Genomic DNA, 22,169 nt, shown 5'->3' on the forward strand with positions numbered 1-22,169 from the left:
GGGAATCGGTCGTCCACAACCCCCCCCCCCCCCCCCCCCCCCGCTCCGGGAATCGGTCCGCCTCGCATAAGCAAATTCCTGCGGGAAACACTGCCTTGTCTCTTTCATGCCCAGTTGTTTCTGTAAGCTTTGAAGACGAGAGGTGGCAAGCTGGGAGTGTCTAAAATGCCCAACTATCATCCTCCAGATGGAAACACTGTCTGAGACAGTGTTGTATAAAGTACTGAAATCTCGGAGTAAAGGTATAAGTACCTCTCCAAAATATGACTTTAGTAAAAGTCACTGACTTAAAGTATCTGAAATGTCTTGTACTTAAGTATGAAAATTACTGTAAAAATAGATGTACTCAAGTAATGTAATAAAAAGTATAAGTAAAAATTAAAACAAAGCAAATGCAGTTTGAATTACATTTTTTAGATGTTGGTAAACCTTGAAAGTCAAATTCCCTTAAAATTATATAAACAACCAAGTCCAGGAGAAATTTAGACCAAGTTTAGAAAATACAACCTTTTTGTAAGCTTTCAGTTGTCCTTTTTTAAGTAAGGTCAGTGCTATGCACTTTAAAATTGTACACAACCAAGTGCAGGTAAAGGGGGTGTATACTAAGAACATGGTTACTGATAAAGTGATAGTTAACCTACAGGAAGTGGTAAACTTGCTAATAGATACACCTTTGGTTGCAGGTATCATTTAGTTAAGAAAATTAGGACTCCCGGCTCTACTATTAGATGCTCTACCTAGGGCTGGACGAAAATTCAATAACAATATATATCGATCGATAGACGTGTGGCGTGATAGGAAAAAACAGGGTCGATAAAGCTTCGATAGACAGGCTGAAAAGGAAGGAAGGAAAACTGTCATATTAGTTGATGCTACAGTCACTACTTCCTCTCGACCAATCGTAATCGCGGACCCAGGCACGCCGTCACAAAGCGCCGCCCTCTCAAACCACAACACAGAGCACGTGAATATGTCGCAGCAAGTAGCGGCGGAGGAAACGTTCCCAAAACGGGGTTTTACTAGTTCGCCAGTCTGACAGAAGTAAACCACAGTGATTTGTAAAATTTGCAAGGAACCGGTAAAAACAAAGTCTGGTAACGTAACCAACTTGTTTCATCACGTAAGCCGCTCACACCCGCAGCAGCGCAAACCATTTTAGCCCCGCTCCGCGTCATCTTCGGAGAAATCTTACGGAGCTTCTTCCAAAACAAAGCGGGTATAGCAGCTAAACTGGGCTCCCTTCTTTGTGATACAAAATGGTATTGGTATATTTATTTTGGTCATTTTACTGATCACTTTAGTTTATTCTTTGTCAGTATTTAATAACATAACTCAGGTCTCTTAAGTTTTTTTTCTTTAAAAAAATTCTGTTATGGTTAAAAAAGTTGGTTAAATAAAGATTTAATTGGAATTCTGTGTTTGTGTTCCTTATTAAAATTAAATCATTTAGCAATACCATAAAATGTCCAGGCAGAGCTGCACATAAAATATGGTTTTAAATATTTTCAATAATTATCGATATCAATCAATATGCATTTTTTTTTATCGATAAGCTTTTTTTCTATATCGTCCAGCCCTAGCTCTACTTATACCACAAGGTTAATTAAACCTGCTTTACTACTGACCCAGCTTCTTATCCTGTTGGTGTTGATCGGGGGCAATTCTAGGATCTGACCTTTAGGGGTGCTTAGCCCCCAGTGTTGACTGTGATTCCTGGCATGAACAACAGACTTTAGTCCAGATGTAATATTCTTAGTTGACTAATTTTTGAGCTAAAGCTCGTCAAACAAGCTACAAGATAGGCCCATCCAATAGCAGTGACAAAAAGATTGAAATGTTTTCACGCGATAAAACCTGGTGCATTTGTAAAACCTGCATGATGGCAATAGTTAGACTAGGAATCATTTCCCTAAAGACACAAAAGTAGGGTTAGGGCACTGATGCACAAGGGTTGCTATTACTACATTTAATAGTAATTGTCTCTGAGAGACAACTTTTCAGACAGGCATTCTGAATCCACGACTGTATCTACTGAACTCATGTTTATAAACAATTCATTAGAACACCTGAAACGCTTTGGAGACACATGTCACATGTGCAGAAAAGAATATAGCTGCAGATGTAAAATGCTTGAATAGAAATAGATCAAAATGGCAAGAATAGCTGAGTTCTGTTTTTTTTTTTTTTTTTTAGCACCTAAAAATATCTGTGGTCCCATCATGGCCTGATTGTGAAACAAAGATGCAAGGGCGTAGCTTTGATTTGAACTTTGGTAGGGACACCTACAAACAAACCTTCCCTGGTCTCACGTCATTGGTCCTATGCAATATGCATGCTCCTATTTTTTTAATGCTTGACTTGAGCGTGAGGACGCGTTTCATCTGTCTAAAGAGAAAAGCGGTATTTCCTGCAAAATCTTATAACCATGACACACAGATGCTGTTTGTTAATGTTTAAAGCATCACCGGATCTAATGAATGTCGAATTGGGACTTTTTCCATTTGAACAACCAGCAACAGAGACAGACGGTAAATACGTGCCTATTAAACCAAATATAGTCAAAATGTCTGTTGTCTAGATTTATCCTGTATTTTCTTTAGAATATATAGAAATGCTCAGAGATAAACCCCACCCTAATTTTTTTTATCCAATATACTCTGTCTGAATTATAAAACAGCAAAATTATGCATTCAATTATACATTTGACAGATAAATTTAATGTATTTACTCTGCACTGAAAGTAGAAGTGTAACTGATAATAAAATAATAAATTCAAATTTCAACAAATGTGCAATTGGGTTGTAGTTGCTCTGTGTAGCCCATTTCATGTAATTTATCTTAACATTCCAAACACATTTCTTACATCATATATCTGAAGTGTAGATAACAGCTTCTCTTTACCTACATCTTCTCAGACAACTAATTATTTCCCTAACAATAGTGAGTTGTCATTGTTTAAATGTGCAGTAACCCTTTATACATAAGGAGCATGGAGGACCCAATACTGTACTTTGAGTAAGATTGGTGACATCAAGACTGAAATGTTACATATTAATATACTATTGGAATATACTAGTACGACTATTAAAGAGCAGCAGATTAAACTTTAAGATATGTAAAGACCTATATTAAATTAATTTTGCGACCACATCAACAGATTAAATAATTGCTCACTTTTTTGGTGTATCAAATTACTCTTGTAATGATGTAATATTTTATGGGCTAAGCCCCTGATGATGAGAATGTCTATCTCCGCCTCTGGTTTGTACTAATTTACTTATGGACAGTGTAGAAATCTATGTACAATAAAACCAATGTAAATAGTGTTCCTCTGTTTTATTTGTCTTTATCCTAATTCTAGAAGTAGAAATAGTCAAATAAATAGCACTATTATTTTGTAGAACCCTAACCATAATATTCTAACTACGCAAAGGTCTAACAAAAATATTAGTTGTTAAGGTGGCATCTAGTGTTCTTATACTGTATATTATGCAAAAGAAATTACACCTGCTATTTTTGCCTGAACTGCCCCAAATGGCCGACAATAAATGAAAACAATAATAACAATGAAATATTGGTAAAAGGGAAACCCTCACCTTTTGTTTTTCAGATGGCTGTGGCTAAGAATCTTAATTTTTAATAACCTGCAGTCTTTGCTTTTCCATCTCTCCAGCAGCCTTCAGAACTCAACAAACCAAACATTGAAAATGTATCGGAGTAAAAGTATGCAATTAAGTTCGGAAATATAGTAAAGTAAAAGTTATCAAAAAATTGAATACCCGATAAAAGTATTAAGTACTCCAAAATATACTTAAGTACAGTAGTGAAGTATTTTTTACTTTGTTACTATACAACACGTGTCTGAGATGCTTCTTGGGCTCAGCATAGCCTCATTTATCGCGAGTTGTAAAGTGTGTGCCATACAGCCCCAGCTTGCAAGCCCACAGTCCTCCATGGCCTTGATCATGTTCCATGCATTATTCTGAGCACAACATGCACTTGGTCTTTTTTTTATACTCCACTGCGCAAGCGTTGTTTCAAGAGCTTCACCTATCGTCATCGTTGTATGCGACCAGGGGCACTCCTGTGCGTGCAGCATTGATTTTTGCATGTTAAAAATCTGGATCCAACCACTGAGCCGTTATGCTTAAAATGCTGATGGGACTAACATCTGTCGTCCATATGTCTGTGGTAAAACTTGCATGAAGTCCATTCTTGTTGATCAAGTTGTAGACCACTGTCGCAACAGCATCATTGAGGGCACCCCTGAGAAGAAGCGACGGCTAGGGATGGTGTAACGGGGCTCCAAAAGTGCTATTAAGTTACGAAAACCCGGGTTCTGGACATCAGAAAAAGGCTGTCGTTAACAGCTTTAGGTTTTTCACTGTCACTTGAAAAGTTTTTACAGCTTTCAAATGCCTTCTGAATGGAGACATCTGTCCTCCATATTGTTGTTTTAGCCTTAGCACTGCTGGCTGCTGCAGCCGCTGCGTCGTATTCTTTCCATATTGCTTTGCCACAATGACGATTTTTCAGGTGGACTATTGGGTTTGTGTGAAAACTTGAAGCCTTCTTTCCTCCTCTCGAAACTCTTGCTGAACAGGTATTGCAAAACCGAAAAACGACCACACTGGTTAAGACATGTTTGTTTATTAATAGTCAGGCAATAACGGAGTCAAGCCTGGTTCCTGATAGTAAGGCGTGCAAAACACGCATGTCTTGGCCTGCTTTGGGGCTGCTCTGCCTGAATAAAATTCCACCAAATTTAAATAATTTATCGGGTATTTTTATTGAAAAAAATTTACTTATCAGGCAGATAAAAAAATTCCACCAAAATGTCCGATATTTTATCGGTCCGATAAATATCGTGCATCCCTACATTTTACCTTTTTTGCCCCACTGTGTTCCGTGTAAAAGTCTCGATCCTTTTCAGTGCTGAAAAGTTCCTCTCTGATTCAGCAGTGGTCATTGGTGTTGTGATGACAATTTTGAGCAGTGACTGTCTCGGATAAGGTATCCTGTAGGTCGTTATCGTACATCAGCGGCAGCAAGAGACTGGGCATTTCCTGCATGCAACTCTGAGGGACTGTACAGCGACTAAAGTTCAGTTTCAAGCTTTACTTCCAATTGGCCAGATTTTGGTTGCATATCCAAATTCATTTCCAAATGGAAATGATATGTTGAACTTTGAACAGTGTGCAGTCCACAAGCTGTGCTGTTTATAAGGTGATCACTCTTGCAAAAGCTCTCCTCCACTTGAGCTACCACAGTATTGCAGGCTTCCTTCATACTTGCAGCCGTGTTTTTTTCCTCCGTTTCAACAGTGCTGCCTCTTTCTTTCACAGTGTCATCCACTTTCTCTCCTAGTTGACCCTCGCGGTCTCTGAAGCTTACCATGGCCCAATTGACTGCAGCCACATCAACGTTTCGTTTTTGCAGTTTTGTTATACAAAATGTCCACTTCAGGCATCAGCTGATACAAAAACTGTAAAAATGTCTCATCCTCCAGGTGCATGGCAAGACCGTTTGCCTCATAGATTGTAAAGCTGTACCATCCTGGTTCTGTTTGTATTTTCTCCATGTGCCATGCGAAGATATCGGGCTTGACATAAACATTGTTTAAAAAGTTTTGCATTTTATTTAGCATGGTTTTTTGGGGGTGCTTATTTACGTTTCTGGTGTTGAATTTACCAAACTTATCACCCCCCTCACTACGTACACATTGCTCTTGTAGGCGTATCAAGTTTGAAATATTTCCAAATGGCAGACTTGGCTCGGTGTGGCACTTGTTCCATGTTGCACTGTTTGCTTATCACTAGCTGCTGTGCGTGCTCTGCGTAACCACCGTTGCAAACATAGAATAGAAGTGACCAGATCGGTATAACTGTATTGCTGTGTATGATATCAATTTAAAAGAATGACTGGGCCGGAATGCTGGATTGGCATCAATCATCCGACATACGATTGAGCTAATTAGTCAATATCAGAGCCGATTTCCGATCCGGGTATAATAATTATAATTATCACCTGATATGTAAGATTTCCAGTTTAAGGAACGTTTGAGATTTACAGCCTGACACCATGCTACATTGTACCATACAAAGCAACTCCGCATGCTACAAGTAAATTCTAAACCTAGGCATATACGGTACCCTGTTTACACTACCCTTTTTTAACCCGAGCCGAGACCAGTCCGAGCACGGTAACTGAGATAACTCTCGAGTGTAAATAGTAAGCAGACTGAACTGAACCGAGCTAGACATAACCGGACCGCGCTAAATGCAGACCAGATCCAGGTGTGGTCTCGGCCTGTTTTTTTTCTGTTCCAGTTATCTGATAACGAAGAGCGCATTAGCAAACAGTAGTACCGCAGATCGTCACTAGGAGGCGAGGAGCAAACAAGGAACCGGGATAGTGTGATGTGTAAACAGTTGTCAGAACGAGGCTCCGCTTGGTTAACTGATTCAAGCTTGGACTGGTCTCGGCTCGGATCGGTTTGACAAGGGTAGTGTAAATGGGGCTATTGATCCAGTAACTTTGAGTATTCCTGACAAACACAAATCCAATGTTTCCTGTATTATCATACCTACATAAATATGACAACAGTGACTTATCCTATGGTCACAGCCCCTCTAACACTAAGTCATTACTTCAATGTGCTTTAGGAAGTCAAGGAGGCCCGACATAGGTTCGAAACCCGACTGGTAGAGGTGGATTCTGGCCGGAAGGAAGAATACGAATATAAACTGACTCAGGCCTTGGCCGACATGAGGGCGCAGAATGAAGAGCAGATCCAGATGTACAAGGACAACATGGAGAGCACCTATAAACTTAAAGTATGAACACACATTCTGGATCACAGCATGTTCACATGGTAATCCCAAAAACTCTGACTCAAAACAAGCTTCTGCATGTGAACTGGGACACATGATGCACTTTTACTGTTGGGGTAATACTGGTTGTGGTTCTGAACTGGGGGTGGCTAACTATTGTATTGTTTATTGTTAACATAAAATGAGATACAAAATAGGATTTTTCTTTCTTTCATAACTACTAATATTTACAAACCCTGTAAAGTGACATTATTGTTGGTGTAACAGACCACGAGTACTGATTCTATGATAGATGCATATAGTTGCAAAATTTATTTTTAAGGTTTTATGTATTTTTTTTATGTCTAAGATTGTCAACTGAATTTTTTTTTCTCAGGCTTTTTCATTTTAGTTCAATCTTTAATAGAGAATGACATTGCTAAATTAGTGGTATATGGTTTTGAAGTTTTAGGTTAAATTTAAATAAATGCAGAACCTTAAAAAGATAACTTGTACAATAAAACCAAACAATTGGCTATGCATAGACCTTATTTAGCATGATTGGAGCTGATAAGGTAACTTTTAAGATCCGATGAGCGAGTAGTACAGTTATCAACACTGTTGTAAAACAATTGTATTTGCTACAATAGATCTTGTTTGCTTTTTGCAGTATGTGGAAAGACCCGTTTACATTAAACTTCCTGATTGTCAGGAAGTGGCTTACAAGACTTAGTTCCTTTTTTAGGTTGAGAAGTTGCCACTCTGTTAACTGTGTTGACTTTCAAATTGTATTTTCTTTCTTCAGCTAGACGACTTGCATCGTTTATCTGAGATGAATGGAGCATCGGCTAACATGGCCAGAGAGGAGCTCAGAGAATCTGCCCTGAGGATCGAGAGCCTGAGCACTCAACTGGCAGGACTACAAAAAGAGGTTGAAATGTTTGATCTAATCAGGCTTCTATTTTGCTGGATGTTTTTTGATCAGTGCTGCTTTTCAGCTGATTACAATGAGAAATTACAAAATTTTGGCTTTGACTGATATATGAACTAATCTTTATTGTATAGATATCAAAATATGATAATATATTTTTCTACGTCTGTATTTGGAATCTTCCCTGATTCCAAATACAGACGTAGTGAATGAGAGATTTAGGCAGATCATCCATGATATTATAACCACTGTCAAATAAAGTGAGGTACAACTTGTCATAATGGTCTGTAAAGACGATGTGTGTGTTGATACTGATACAGATTATTTTGACTTTTTCACCTAAACCAGTGGTACTCAAACTTTTTCTGCCGAATACTTCTAACAAAGAATTGAACTTAGTTCTTCATAATAGGTGCTTTTCTTTTCTTTTATAAAGGTTTGGTGACTTGGAGCTTTATTTTGAGCTTGTTTTTCAAAGATAATTTTCCTCCTTTTTAGATGGAATCAGCTTTTCTTGTGACAAAAAGTTTCATGGTGTTTTAAAGTTAGCTTGTTTCTTAATTATAATTTTTTCAGAAGTAGGGCTTGGCGATAAATAGATTTTATCAATTTTATATATATCAGTCCTGAAAGGGGAAATTGTTTTGGTAAAAGCTTGCAATGTTGAATATATGTTTAGGAAAATATATTGTGGAAATATTTCATAGAGGAACCTTTATTACCCTAAGACCAGGGTTTCTACTACATGTATTTCAGCATGGCGCACTGCCACACCAAAATGAAAGCCGCCACGCCTACCGAATCAATTTAAAAACATGTTAACAATGTAAAGCATATGATATAGCATAGCAACTGTATATTTGTGAACTTGTTTTAATCATAACCAGTTTAAAATTAATTTAAATATTATTAAAGGTATACAGCCACACTATATGCCTATAAAAAAAGACCAAAACCGTTTGACCTTAGTAAAATATGGTTATATACACTAACTGTCCATTCTGATAGTGTATTGATGGTCCTTTTTTAGCCTAAAAATAACCACCTCATGGGGCGTGATCAGTGGCGCCATATACTTGCAGTACCTCAGAACTATCATGTGGCGACAAATCAAAATTGAATAATGCCGGACCAACCCTGAACCTCTGAAATTCAGCTTGGCGTGATGCAAGACCAACCGTTATTAAATAAATAAACCCATCTACAGGAACTCTAAGAGGCCTGTATCAGAACATCACGGAGAAATTAATTTCCCGTTCACAGACACAAACAGGGACACAGCACCAAGGTAAGAACCAATCAATCAATTTATTTATAGTGTGGTTTTTACTTTAGACTGTAGAGGCTAAGAAGAGCATTGCTATTACTAATATTCAAGTATAAATCAGAGAAGTTACTCACATCAATCAACTCAGTAGTCACATCTGTGCCTCGGCAACTTAAACCGGTTATGAAGCGTTAATCGTTGAAGTGACAGATCAGCAAGATTTTTCTCACAGATGATGTCCACATAGTTATTCATTACTTCTGATAATTTTTTTTTGGTCTCCTACCCGCATCTCTCGTTTTTTGCATTTTTAAAATCCATGGAATCAAAACGATCTCGCTCGGCGGACTTTCCCAGTGACGTCATAGCATGAGTTGCTAACCTGGAAGCCGGCACCCGCTATACTGTCTGATTACTAAATGGATAGGGTTGTTTTGCTTTCACGGCTTTTTTACAAGATGCCTCGTCGTTGTGTCGCTGTGTACTGTTCCCATGAAGATGGAAGATTGCATGAGTGGCCAAAAGACACACTTAGAGCCCGTTTGTGGCTCGTCATTTTAAAGACGACTGCCTCGGTGCTCCGGGGGAGGGGTCTTTGCCTCTTCACGGCATAGACATAAGATGTCTATGCTTCACAGCCGCTATTCTTCTTTAGATTTTAACGGCAGCTTGCATCCATTATTGTTGCACTACTGCCATCTATTGGATCCTAATATCTATTCCTCAAATTCGCTGATCCCAGTACTTTTTTAAACCGAAGAATCTTCTTTTTCCCCTAAATACTATTTAGCTTATAAACCACATTCTCAATTTAAAATTCCTATTCAAACCTAATTCCGTTTTTAATAATCTTTGATTTACATATCTTCTACAATTAATAAAAACATGTTCTATTGTTTCTACATTATGACACCAACTACAAAAACCAGTAAGATGTTTCCCCATTTTACAAAGAGTTCCATTTAAAACAAACTGTGACCGGTTCTTATTCTATTTATAATTATTTCCTCCCTCCTGTTTATTCCTCTAATCCTTACTACATCAACTGTATTTTGTATCCTATATAAGTGCCTTCCATTTATTTCATTATCCCTCCTACTTTTCCATATCTTATTGCTTTCTCTCCAAACTATACTTTTGCCTTCAGATTTGGATAACTTTACTGGCATATCAATATATTATTTTTTATAAGCATCCTTAGCCAACCTATCTGCTCTTTCATTGCCCAAAAAACCTACATGAGCAGGAGTCCAAAACAATATTACATTTTTATTTTGTTCATATTCTATGATGAACAGCCATAACCTCATATATTTTGATGATTATTTGTACATCCCTTTTGAATACTCCATGCAGATAATCACTACAAATTATTTTATTTATATTAGTATCCTCCACCCATTCTCAAGCTAATAATATAGCACACTTAATTCTGCTGCATATATACTGAGATAATTAGATGTTCTTGTTGAAATAATCTTTGTCAGGAATGACCACTGCTATACTAGTTGCTTCACTCTTTGTCTTTTTATTTTCATGCATCTATGTCTTCCTGTGTTGTCTTTTACTTTCCTGTATCTGTTTATTCACTTGTGTGTAAATGCACCCCAGCAATCAAAAAAAATTGTTATGAGAAATTTTACCCACTGCTGCTTTTTTTTAGATGCTGCTAGCAGAGCTGGAGAAAATAAAAACTAAGCAGGTTGATGCAGTATCAGAGTCCCCAATCACTGACACGTTCATTTGAGAAACCAACAAAAGATGATACCATCAATCTCTCATTCAGTCGATTTTCAAAAAGACCATGAAATCATTTTATTAGTAATTGCTTATATTACATATTTAACCACAACAATTTTGTTTACATACATGTTTTAGATTTTATTCTTTCAGCTTGGGTATTTTTTTTAACTGCCATCAGTTAACAGGTGACCTCTAAAGGTAAAGTCATCTTCATGTCCTGGGGGTGGGAAGTGGGCCCTTATCCAGCTGACTGCATACGAGGATATCACAGCCCTGGTATCTTTGCCTAAATAGTCCTAACACCATCTCACAAATTGTCTATAGGCTATATGTCTATGCTGTTGCTTGTATTGGGACCAAGCAACCTACAATGTCCAAGCATTTAGACACACCGCTTCCATGCCAGGATGGTCTGTGTCAGGGATTTGTCCATCCATCTCCTCTCTGGCTTCCATCTTAGCAACAACCAAGCCCATTTCCTGGCAACAGATGCACTCTCTCACAGAATCCATTATTGGCAGTGAGAACAGGAACACCTAAAAAATAAGATTGATTAATTGTATATTTATATATGAATTACACACCATAACTGATTTGCCAAATTCACTATTAATGCATTTATGGTAAGTTGGAAATTGATTTACATTTCAGGAAATATTTAGGCCTCAATATTACTCAGTGTATATTTTTAATATGTTATTATTTTTGACTTTTGTTATGCTAGTATGTAGGTAGGCTAAATATTAATGTACAGAGACTGTTTTCAAAATGTTGTCAAGTGATTCTTTATGATAAGTAGCGCCTTATCATGGGGCCTAACTAGGCCATGGCATAAATTCATTTTTAGTTGTGAATAAATGCTAATTTATTTTAGTGATACATTTTGTCCTCATCTCTTTATTTAAGATAAGATAGACGTTATTGATCTAACAGTGGAGAAATTCGCTTTACACGTCGGCTGAATAAGTGACAAAAGTTGGAAAAAGACCGATTATCTTGGCGTTTAAAATAACACAAAACAGCGCAAGAAGACCTCGTTTATTTATTTTTATTTTATAATTTTGTAAACAGCTGCCGATTAAACTATATGTTACAACCTTGATATGATTATATGCGTTGTTTTACCGAAAAATCAATTATAAGCGCCGTGAAAACGGCTGCAATGCGCGCTCCCGACAAAGGGAGGGGGGTAGATTTTCACAGGGGAACTGAATTTCGCACAACACTGGCATTTTAGCCAATAATATGGTGCCTAAAAGAAAATTATGTCAACATACGAACAAATATTTGAACTGCGTAGTTAAAAGAAAAAACGTGTCCTACCATTCATCTAATCTCCCGACGTCCAATCTCCACTCATTGTCCGACTCGCTGTTGTTCGTCCGCTGCCTTCTCTTCCTCTGAAATGTCTGGGTCGAACATGTGAGGCTCCAGACACAAATATTCTTCCTCCGATACATCAGAATGGTCTCCTGGTAGGAATCGCTCGGTTGAAGTCGAAATTTCGCTTTCAGATTTCTCGTTTTGGCTACCGCATGTAGTGCAGTAATCCGCCATGTTGAGATGAACGTTCACGTACTGACGTCACGACTTCCGGGTTGGAGGGCGCTTGGAAAGTGATCATAATCTTTTCCGATTTTCTCTTAAATGTGAATTTTTTATAAAAAAAAATCGGTGGTATATTTATTTGTTCATATATTGCTATATATATACGTAAGGTTAAGTCAAACTGACGGACGCTTCATAACCGGTTTAACTTCCGCTTGAGTGAACACAAACATTCTTACTTTATTCCCAGCATTATTTCAGTCTTTTTCCTCTTGGAATAATATATTTTTTTGCGTTTCTTTTCCCACGGGATCTTGGACCATTCTTTATTGTTTCCACACTTTCCTGGGAAATGCTAATAGCCGTTAGCTGCCTCCTGGTTTATCCCCTGCTGTGCATGCGCAGTGTTGTACTTCTGCTGTTATAAATAAACACGAAGGACTTTATTTACTAGGCAAAAACAAAGCATAAAACTGTAAACTAATTACTAAAATGGTAGCAGGATGTCATAACCTTTCATAAAAAGGTTATATGAATAAAAAAGTCTAACAAGCTATGCACATTTAAATATTAAAATTTACTTTATTTTGAAAAACCGTCTCCTCCGGCTCCTGTCTGTCTCACTGCGTAGCTGCTACTGTATGAAGCTACTGGTAGCTACTGTGCTATGCCAAGTGTTTCCTACTTAGCAACTCATATTTGGGGACTTTTCAGACCCCTCTAGCAATTATATTGAAAAAAGCGACTACAGAAGTCGCTAAGAAATCTATAGACTTTTTTTTTTTTTCTGTTTTTGGCAATTTAGCAGCTTGACTTGAAAGTAGCAAACTTTCTACTGTTACTGTCTCACGACAACTGCTAGACACACAGTAGGGACACTCGTCTTTGTTCAGAAGGAAAATTTTCCGTTATTTTCACTTATTTTAAGGTTTGCGCTTCAAGCCTAATAGGGAAATTCATCTTGATATGTTACATTTTTTTTGTTCTATTTGATTTAAGACTGTTAAGGTAATGAAGTCCTCCCACAATGCTCAGCATACGGCAGCAGACCATAACAAAGTTGGCTAGATATACTCTCCTTTATGAGGGCCCCTCAGCAGAACTCTGACAGTTGAACTCAATTTCCACCGCCACAGTTTGGCCATGCTCTACTCCACTCCGCCTGTTTCGCAAGTATTTCAGCAACAGTTTTTTTTTAGGTTCACCACCTGTTTCTCCGGCCTTACTCAGGAGCAGGGTCAAACTAAGTGTACTCGGGCCCAGGGGTGAGGAGAAATGAGAATTTTTATTTTTTTTCTCTGAGGAAGTCCAAAAAAACTAGTGTTGACATTAATATGAAGGACTACTGTGAACACAGTGGGCCAAACCAAAACATAATTGTACAATTTAAAAACTAGGTCTGGGCGATAAACTGAAAATTTACCAACGCCGAAATTTACGTCAATGACCAACGTCATTTTGCCCATGTCTATATTTTCGGTATTAAAGAAAAAAGTTTTTATTGGTAAAGGTAGGATTTGCTCCTGTCCCTTTTTAAGACGCTGCGCTACGTGTACAGTCTGTAGTCATGTGACCACCCCACCCAATCTGAAACAAGAAGCGAAAGAGACGGGAGGTTGAGGAAATGGAGGAAACATCAAATATTCAAACACTGGCGGTAGAGCTGCTCGTGTAGGAAATGGAGCAGCTGTTAAGTGCAGCCACATCTGATTTATGGTTCATTCGCACGATAAACCCGTACATTAGTCTGATGAATGGAGACTATGCACCAGGGTGCTCAAGACAGGCATATTTTGTAGCCGATACCAGGGAGATTGTTGAACAACTTGTCAGTATTACTGCTGGCGCAGACATAGTTAAAGCTGGAGAGCTAAGTAGATGGAAGTGAGTTCAGTGGTTTGGGTGCAGGCTGTACCTGCACCCTGGTAAGTGTGGACATCTTAACGAGGTTACCTATGCATAAAGGTGCGGTTGCTCCATAGAGTAATTATCGCTTAATCTTTAACCTATATGCCCTGTTACGGGAATATGTGTAGATAGGATTTGCATCTATTAAAATAATTTAGCTATGATTGTCCAGGTGAATTATACTGTCGATATAACTGGCTGTGAAGTCGTTTGCAGGCGTCTTCGTGTTATCTTCCATTTATCGTTATCGTTATGAACTGCTCAATGTATTGCGATATTGATTTTAGGCCAGATCGCCCAGCCCTAATACAAACCATGAACTACATCTGAAGGAAGGGACACTTGAGCTTTCTGTACACAGACACACTGTCAGATTTAGAGATGGTTTCTCTAATTTTACACTGAAAGTTTTGTTTGGTTCAAAAATGTGTTCACTGTACCTGATCCATCCACCATATGCGGTAGAAGGCAGCTGCTGTCTTCTAATAACATCTACTACTGTATATTCACTTAACCTCCAAATGCCTCTTTAAGCTCAGCAGATTGAAAATAACATTAAAACAACAAAGCTGGTGTACAAGCAAGAAGTCTCACTTTAACAAACTGTAGATGTGTCATTTTTGCATAAAACAAGTCTGTCCTTTTATTCAAGTTATTCAAAGAAGATATAGTTGGTGTGGCCAGATATTTTACTCATGAATAGCAATATTTTTTTGTAATATTACTGAAATAAAAGTCTGCAGGACACGGCAGTAAAACTACTTCGGACTTCGGCATTGTGGCTGTTGGGGGGTGGGGGCTTCCTGGGGGCCGTCTCTCCTCTTCCCTTGGCTGGGGAAAACAGATTACCTGTGTTGGCCCCTCTTGGACTCTTTGCTCTGGAGGTCCCTTTGGGCGTCTGGGGTTTTGGTTCCCCCGGCGTCTGCCTCAGTGCTCTGGGGGGTGGTTCTTTGGCTCTTCACAACCACTGTTGAGCATTTTTCACATAGATACCCTTACATACACAAGCACACTCTCTCACACACCTACAGGTGCTTGGATCCAGGTACTTGCAGATTCACGTCTATACAGAAAACCCCTATTATCTTAAGCTGTCACTTTATACATTCCGTATTAAATAATACTGTATATTCTTCAGTAATGGTATTAAGGCTTTGCTTGTTTGAACCTGTAATACATTATCTGTTGGTTTTGCTGTTCTTTTTGTATCTCTCTTTGCAGGTGAAGAAGCAGACTGAAGATGCTGTATTGTTCTCTCCCCTCTGTCCTCCTTTCTCTTTCACCTTTTCTACTTTTTTTTCCTTTTCTACCTTCTTGTTTCAGTGTCCATTTAACATAAAATATTCTCTGCATAGATTATAACAAAGCTTCTTGCATATATAAATCAAGCGGATCACTATGGCCAAAGCAGTAAGGCTCTGCTTGTGAAAGTAAAACCTGTTGGGCTCTTTTTAGCATTAAGAGATCAATTCTTAATACTACATTGCCAGACAGGACACACAAAAAAGGGTACATTTTGTTCAAAAATTTACTCCATTAAATGTAACTAGTTACTCCCCACTTCTACTTCAGATGAATATATTTTGATTTTCTATTAAAGTGGACACATTGGATTTGGTGTTTTTAGGCTGTAACTTGTTGTTGTTTCATTGGATTCTAGTTACCTGGAATACATTTAGACTTATGTAGAGGTGCTGTGATTATCTCAGTTTTAGATCTGCTCTTACACAATTCTGTTTGGGCGCAGTTGCGTTGTTTTTCTACTCAAAACAGCTCCTCTCAGATTTAATACTGCTCTTACTAAAGGCCCCCCACATACTTGCGTGGAAAGAGTCCGCCTTGAGTCTTTGCGTCAAACTATTTTATGTGACACCAATCTTGATACACTGAACTGCTCCAAGCAGGAGTTTGCAAGGATGCGTGGCATTACAGTCCCTCTCGGTGCGGTGGGAGCCTGCTGAAAAAGAAACAACTCTAGTTTCTCAACTACCTAATCAAACATTTTGCTATCCGTTCGGCCGCTTTGTCCTGCTGGCAAAATGTGTGGGAATTGTAAGAAAATTGCAGCAAGAAATGTAGGCAATAGGTACGCTCTACTATGATGGGTAAAATGTCCCTGGAGTAGGGCTGGACGATATAGAAAAAAAGCTTATCGATAAAAAAAAATGCATATTTATCGATAATTATTGAAAATATTTAAAACCATATTTTATGTGCAGCTCTGCCTGGACATTTTATGATATTGCTAAATTATTTAATTTTAATAAAGAACACAAACACAGAATTCCAATTAAATCTTTATTTAACCAACTTTTTTAACCATAACAGAATTTTTTTAAGAAAAATAACTTAAGAGAGCTGAGTTATGTTATTAAATATAGACTTTATTATTAAATAAAGACCAAAATAAATATACCAAATAAATAAATAAAATAGCCTTTTTAGGTGGGAATAGTACACTAGTTACTTTTTTATAATTGAGAGGCTGACGCAGGTCCGAGGTTGTGGCGTGTAAGGACTCAGGCTGCAGCTCATTTTGCACTGATTCCCGGCACTCGTTGCACAATTTAGGGAGCGCTGTTAGAGAAAAACTTGCGTCCCGGAACTTTATATCGCAGACTTTATACCTCGCGGAGTGGCGAGTAATTGTTTGAAGCCAGGTTTTTTTAACTGCAGACAACAGCAGCATGCCCGCGGTGTCGCACAGCTCGCGCTGCTGCGGGAGTGAGCGGCTTGCGTGATGAAACAAGTTTGTTGCGTTACCAGACTTTGTTTTTACCGGTTCCTTGCAAGTTTTACAAATCACTGTGGTTTATTTCTGTCAGACTGGCGAACTAGTAAAAGCCCGTTTTTGGACCGTTTCCTCCGCCGCTCCTTGCTGCGACATATTCACGTGCTCTGTGTTGTGGTTTGAGAGGGCGGCGCTTTGTGACCGCATGCCTGGGTCCGCGATTACGATTGGTCGAGAGGAAGTAGTGATTGTAGCATCAACTAATGTGATAGGCTGAAAGGAAGGAAGGAAAACTGTTTCTATCCAACTTTTATCGACCCTATTTTTTCCTATCGCGCCACACGTCTATCGATCGATATATATTGTTATTGAATTATCGTCCAGCCCCACCCTGGAGCGTCAGAGCAGAGTCCGTGCACACAGTAGGTGTACAGTACGGCAGAGTATGTGCTAGCCTTAATGCAGTTCTTTTCAGCTGAACCAAGTTATTTGCCATTTTCCTTTTACAGTGTTAAATTCCCTTAGTTGAGAATTTAACAAGATAGTTTCACAACAGTTCAATACTAAGCTAAAAAACATGTTTCACTTGTACACTGGAGAAGTTTTAAGGAGGAGAATACAGTGGGCATCAAAACGAGGAACCCTTTGCTTAAATAAAAGAATATATGCTCTTTTTTTAATAATGGTAATCTATCCCCACAGACACGTAGCTGGCAAGACCGTATAGCAGAACTTGAGGCAGCTTTAGCACAGGAGAAGGACACAACCCGCAAGCTGCTGGCAGACAAAGACTTTGAAGTGGCAGAAATCCAAGCCAAGATGCAGCAGCAGCTGAATGAGTATGAGCAGCTGCTGGATTTAAAGCTGGCCCTCGACATGGAGATCAATGCCTACCGTAAACTCCTGGAGGGAGAGGAAGAAAGGTGGTAAACTATAAAGTCACGGTGGCATTATGAGGTTCACTGTTCTCACACACGCACCTTTCTACATCTAACTGGTATTTCTCTATCTTCCAGACTGAAGCTGTCTCCTAGTCCTTCATCCCGTGTCACAGTGTCTCGGGCATCATCCAGCAGTCGCAGTGTTCAAACTGTTCGGGGAAAGAGGAAGCGCATTGACGTAGAGGAACAGGAAGCTAGTAGCTCAGTTTCCATTGCTCACGCTGCTTCTGCCACAGGACCCATTTGCATTGACGAGATCGACACTGACGGCAAGTTTGTGTGTCTCCACAACAGCGGAGAAGAGGTGAGCTCCATAGACCTTTAAGCGCTGTGGTGATTGTTTGAGATGCAGGTTTGCTGATTCATCTACATCAGTTGCTCGCATGACTTTTGTTTTTCCAATAAATTGTTATCCTTGGTTCCATGCATCCTCGTCTGACCATACTTGTATGTCTGTTGGAGTTTTGTCCTCATTAGTCGAGGAGTTGTGGAGACTCAGTAGGATCATCTGACATGACACAATCTTGTTGCAAGCATCTCTTTACCAGTGGACTAAGGCTTACATTTGGCAAACAAGTATTTTAAACAAGTTTAGAAAAGATGAGTTAGTCCTGTAAATGTTCCATACTAGAATTATTTTCTAAGTGTTTTTTAATTGTGTATCAGGACCAGGCCATGGTGGGTTATGAGATGGTCAAGAATGTTGGAAACGTTGGAGCTACTTACAAGTTCACACCCAAATATGTCCTGAAGGCTGGCCACAAAGTCACGGTAAGATATAATAATCAATTTTCAAATTTTTTTTCTTAAAAGAGGGGTTTAAAAGATTTGTTCAAAATTAAATTTTTAAATGAAATTTACAAACACAAAACTTTAATATCTACAAGCACACATTTTAATTTCAAAAAGATCAAGGCTTTCAGTGTTCTGCTATTCTGTGTATTTTTTGAATTGAGAGCATGAATGGGAGGTTTTGATATTTTGTGCAGATCTGGGCATCTGATGCTGGAGTAAGCTCCAAGCCTCCCACAGACCTGGTTTGGAAGAACCATCACTCCTGGGGGTCAGGGGAAGATGTTAGTATAGTGCTGATGAACCCACGGGGAGAGGTAAAATCATTGATGTATTCCCACTGTCTACCCTTTTTTACACATTTTCCCAAAATTAAATTGTGAAAATTACTTCATTATATTTTGAATGCCACTTGACATTTTTTTATTAATTTTTCTGACAGGAAGTTGCAAAGAGAACCACCAAATACAAGATCGCAGAACAAGAGCAGGAAGATGAAGATGATTATGGTGTAGAGGCCATTGAGAAGGGCCTCCAACAGCAGGTCGGGTCCTAGATAAAGAAACCATCTTTCAGGAGTCTGGGTCTTTTTGTGGAAACTTTTCTAGGCTTCTACTGCTAAAAATTTAAAACGTCGGTTTGGAAATATCAAGGTTTGCTGAAGTGGAAATGAGCATTTATAGATTAATTGGCTGTGGAGACCTTGCAGTGACAGTAAATTTTTTTGGGGTCTTTTTGTTGCTGTGTGATGAGGCACTTACAGCTCTTCTGCATCACAGTACTACAAGAGGCAACAAGTCAAAGAAATTAATGTAAATTCTTTCTATATAAAGTGAACCTGCTTTTGTCTGAATTCTTCGTCAGTGAAGCTTCAAGAGACCCCACTTGTAACCCATTATCAGCAGCCCCAGAGGCTGTGTGTTTTTCATGGCATTTTGATGTGGCCTTTCGCTCCAGGCTCCCTTTCTTTTCACAGGGTGTTCTACTCTACCCCTTTGCCATTTCTTTGTAGTTTCATGGTTGTGATACCATTATCTAGCGCAAGAGAAACTTTTTTTCCCCAAATTTATTAAAACATGATGTTTCCATTCAGGCTCACATGTTCGAGCCAGAGTCTGACCCAGAGCAAGAGAAAACAGAGCTGCTTATATCATAATGCTACTTGAAATAGTCACTACGGTTGTGCTCTCAAGAAACTTTAAGTGAGCACACAGCAAGCGATATGATATCTGAAATAAAGTCTGTTGAAACTTCAGCATTATCAGCTGCTTGGAGCTTTGCTGCGTCCTTCGTTTCCACACTCTGAGTGAACTGAGCTCTCGGTCAGATACTCCAGGCATGTCCATCTTTATTACTCGCTAAAGTTACTGAAGCGTTGATCCTTAAAGTGCTTCAAGCAAACGAGGACTTTCCCCACTGATGCGGGTACATTCCCATGAAAAGTTACATTTAGCCAGACACTTGCGACAAGGTTCTGATAATGGACGCGGTGGAGTGGCTTGTGCGAATTAATACACTCAACAGTTTAATATTTAGAATTGTTCACGATGGCTTCAGTATTCTTGAGTCTGGACTTCAAAATCGAAAAAACAACTAAAAATGGTGGGATGCCTATTACCTTATTTAGATGTTCTGCAAAAAGACCTGACATAAAAAAGAAGAAAACGTAACTGAAAATAGGGTTGTGTATCGATTTGGATTTCCCAAATTGATTCAATTCACGAATCAGTTTGATTTTCGATTCAGTTAAGGATATCCTGCAGTAGCAATTTTACTTGGATATATGGAAGACATTAACTGAAGAACTAATCCTGCAAATAGTAGAAACTAACTCTAACTTTAATTAGAATGGCATAATGTCAATAACTTGAGATTAATCGCAAATGAATTGCATATTTTATCCTTTTATTTCTGGAAGTGTATAAGCCTTTTTTGGCATTTTAATATTCAATTTTGCAATAAATGACACAAGTAACAAAAACATGCTTGTACAAAACCTTTCAAGCACTTTTCATAAATTGTAACGAAAACATCCTGGTGCCATAAAATGTTAAACTCTGCCCAATAATGGCTAAATCATTAATAGTAATATCGCCCTGATGTTTACACAATGTGTAAACAAATGTGTGAAGAAATACGTGTCTTCATGCTGAAATATTTTTTTGCCTTTTAAAGATAGTAATGGTATTATGCATTAACATATAAATTAATATGAATTACATTCATATAAATTATTTTTAATAAAGTCGCAAGTTTTGTTTTTTCACTCTATAATCCTGAGCTTGCACACCAACAACAATAATTTCTTAGTATTTTTTTGTATGCTGTTTATATCACGTTCATACACTTTTTTTTTTTTTTTTTAAAGCCTGAAAAAGGATTTAAAATTTCCACAGTCATACACTTTGTTTGCAAATGGGGCAGGAGTTTAAAACCCTTGAAAGAGAACTTTTTAGCATAGCTTGCATGTGCTGACACTGTAACACCAGGGTACATCATTTGACAATGTGATTCAGCCTTATTTTGTCAAATACAGAGACAACAAATTAATAAGCATTAAAGTATGGTTTATGAGTTGGTTCTGGAGATGAGTTTTTATGTGCTGATAACATTGCAGAAACCCAACCCCTAAACCATACTTTAATCTAGTTTCAGCAGTTATCAGTTATAATATGATTGAATTTGACTTTGTAAAGTGCCTTGAGATGACATGTTTCATGAATTGGCGCTATATAAATGAGATTGAATTGAATTATCACCGGTTATTGCAACCGTAAACTGCAGAAAATAGGGCAACTTTGCTCCCTCTGCCTTTACTCCCGTCAGCTCCTATATCAGTCTAGAGAAGAAAAGACCCAGCCAATATGGCAGCAACACAGGATGCACTCCAGCACCTAATGAGGTCAAGGGATATTTCAGCTGATTATAGTCACGGTGTCTGGAGTGCAGCAGCGCAAGCAGGTCTCTTTAAAATAAGTGACAATAAATACGAGTTATAGAGGCCAAATAAGCAACTTCACACTCAGAAACAAGCTCAAAAAAGTGCAACCTGCGGCTCACAGAATTTACAAGCGACTTTAGAAAAAAGAAGCCCAAAGTCGCTTATAATAAGCAGACTAGGGAACAGTGACTGCAGGTCTGTTATGCTACAGTCTCTACCGCACTCTTAGCATTCTTGGAACTACGGAAAGCGCCAAGGGTATAGAAACAGCTCTGCGGGGGGAAAAAAACATAGGGAACGGTAAGTGTGTTTTAACGCGCAATTAACGTGCGAAAGAAATGTCAGCATTATGGTATAACAAAGTTAACACTGTAATAAAGCGATAAAACTGACAGCCGTAGAATATTTACATTAAGAATTTAACCCAATGCCGTTACATTAATCATGTACTTTTTGTTTAACATGACCTGACCAAAACAAAAGTACAATAATTCAAATAAATTCAAACCACAGCGCAGGTTGTGTAAATAAAGTGGCTACAAAAACACTGTAAAC

The 22,169-nt window shown here is 38.4% G+C and overlaps 1 protein-coding gene across 1 annotated transcript in view; it reads left to right on the plus strand.

The window, feature by feature from the left end:
- lmnb1 (lamin B1) overlaps positions 1-22,169 on the plus strand; it is a 40,266-nt gene that overhangs the window by 7,485 nt on the left and 10,612 nt on the right. Inside the window, exons 4-10 of the mRNA XM_012858637.3 lie at positions 6,666-6,836; positions 7,618-7,743; positions 17,643-17,863; positions 17,957-18,185; positions 18,548-18,652; positions 18,871-18,990; positions 19,116-19,217. Of these exons, the coding sequence (XP_012714091.2) occupies positions 6,666-6,836; positions 7,618-7,743; positions 17,643-17,863; positions 17,957-18,185; positions 18,548-18,652; positions 18,871-18,990; positions 19,116-19,217 (1,074 nt within the window). The remainder of the gene's footprint in view (positions 1-6,665; positions 6,837-7,617; positions 7,744-17,642; positions 17,864-17,956; positions 18,186-18,547; positions 18,653-18,870; positions 18,991-19,115; positions 19,218-22,169) is intronic.

Source organism: Fundulus heteroclitus, chromosome 8, assembly GCF_011125445.2.
Source record: "Fundulus heteroclitus isolate FHET01 chromosome 8, MU-UCD_Fhet_4.1, whole genome shotgun sequence".
Taxonomy (NCBI): Eukaryota; Metazoa; Chordata; class Actinopteri; order Cyprinodontiformes; family Fundulidae; genus Fundulus; species Fundulus heteroclitus.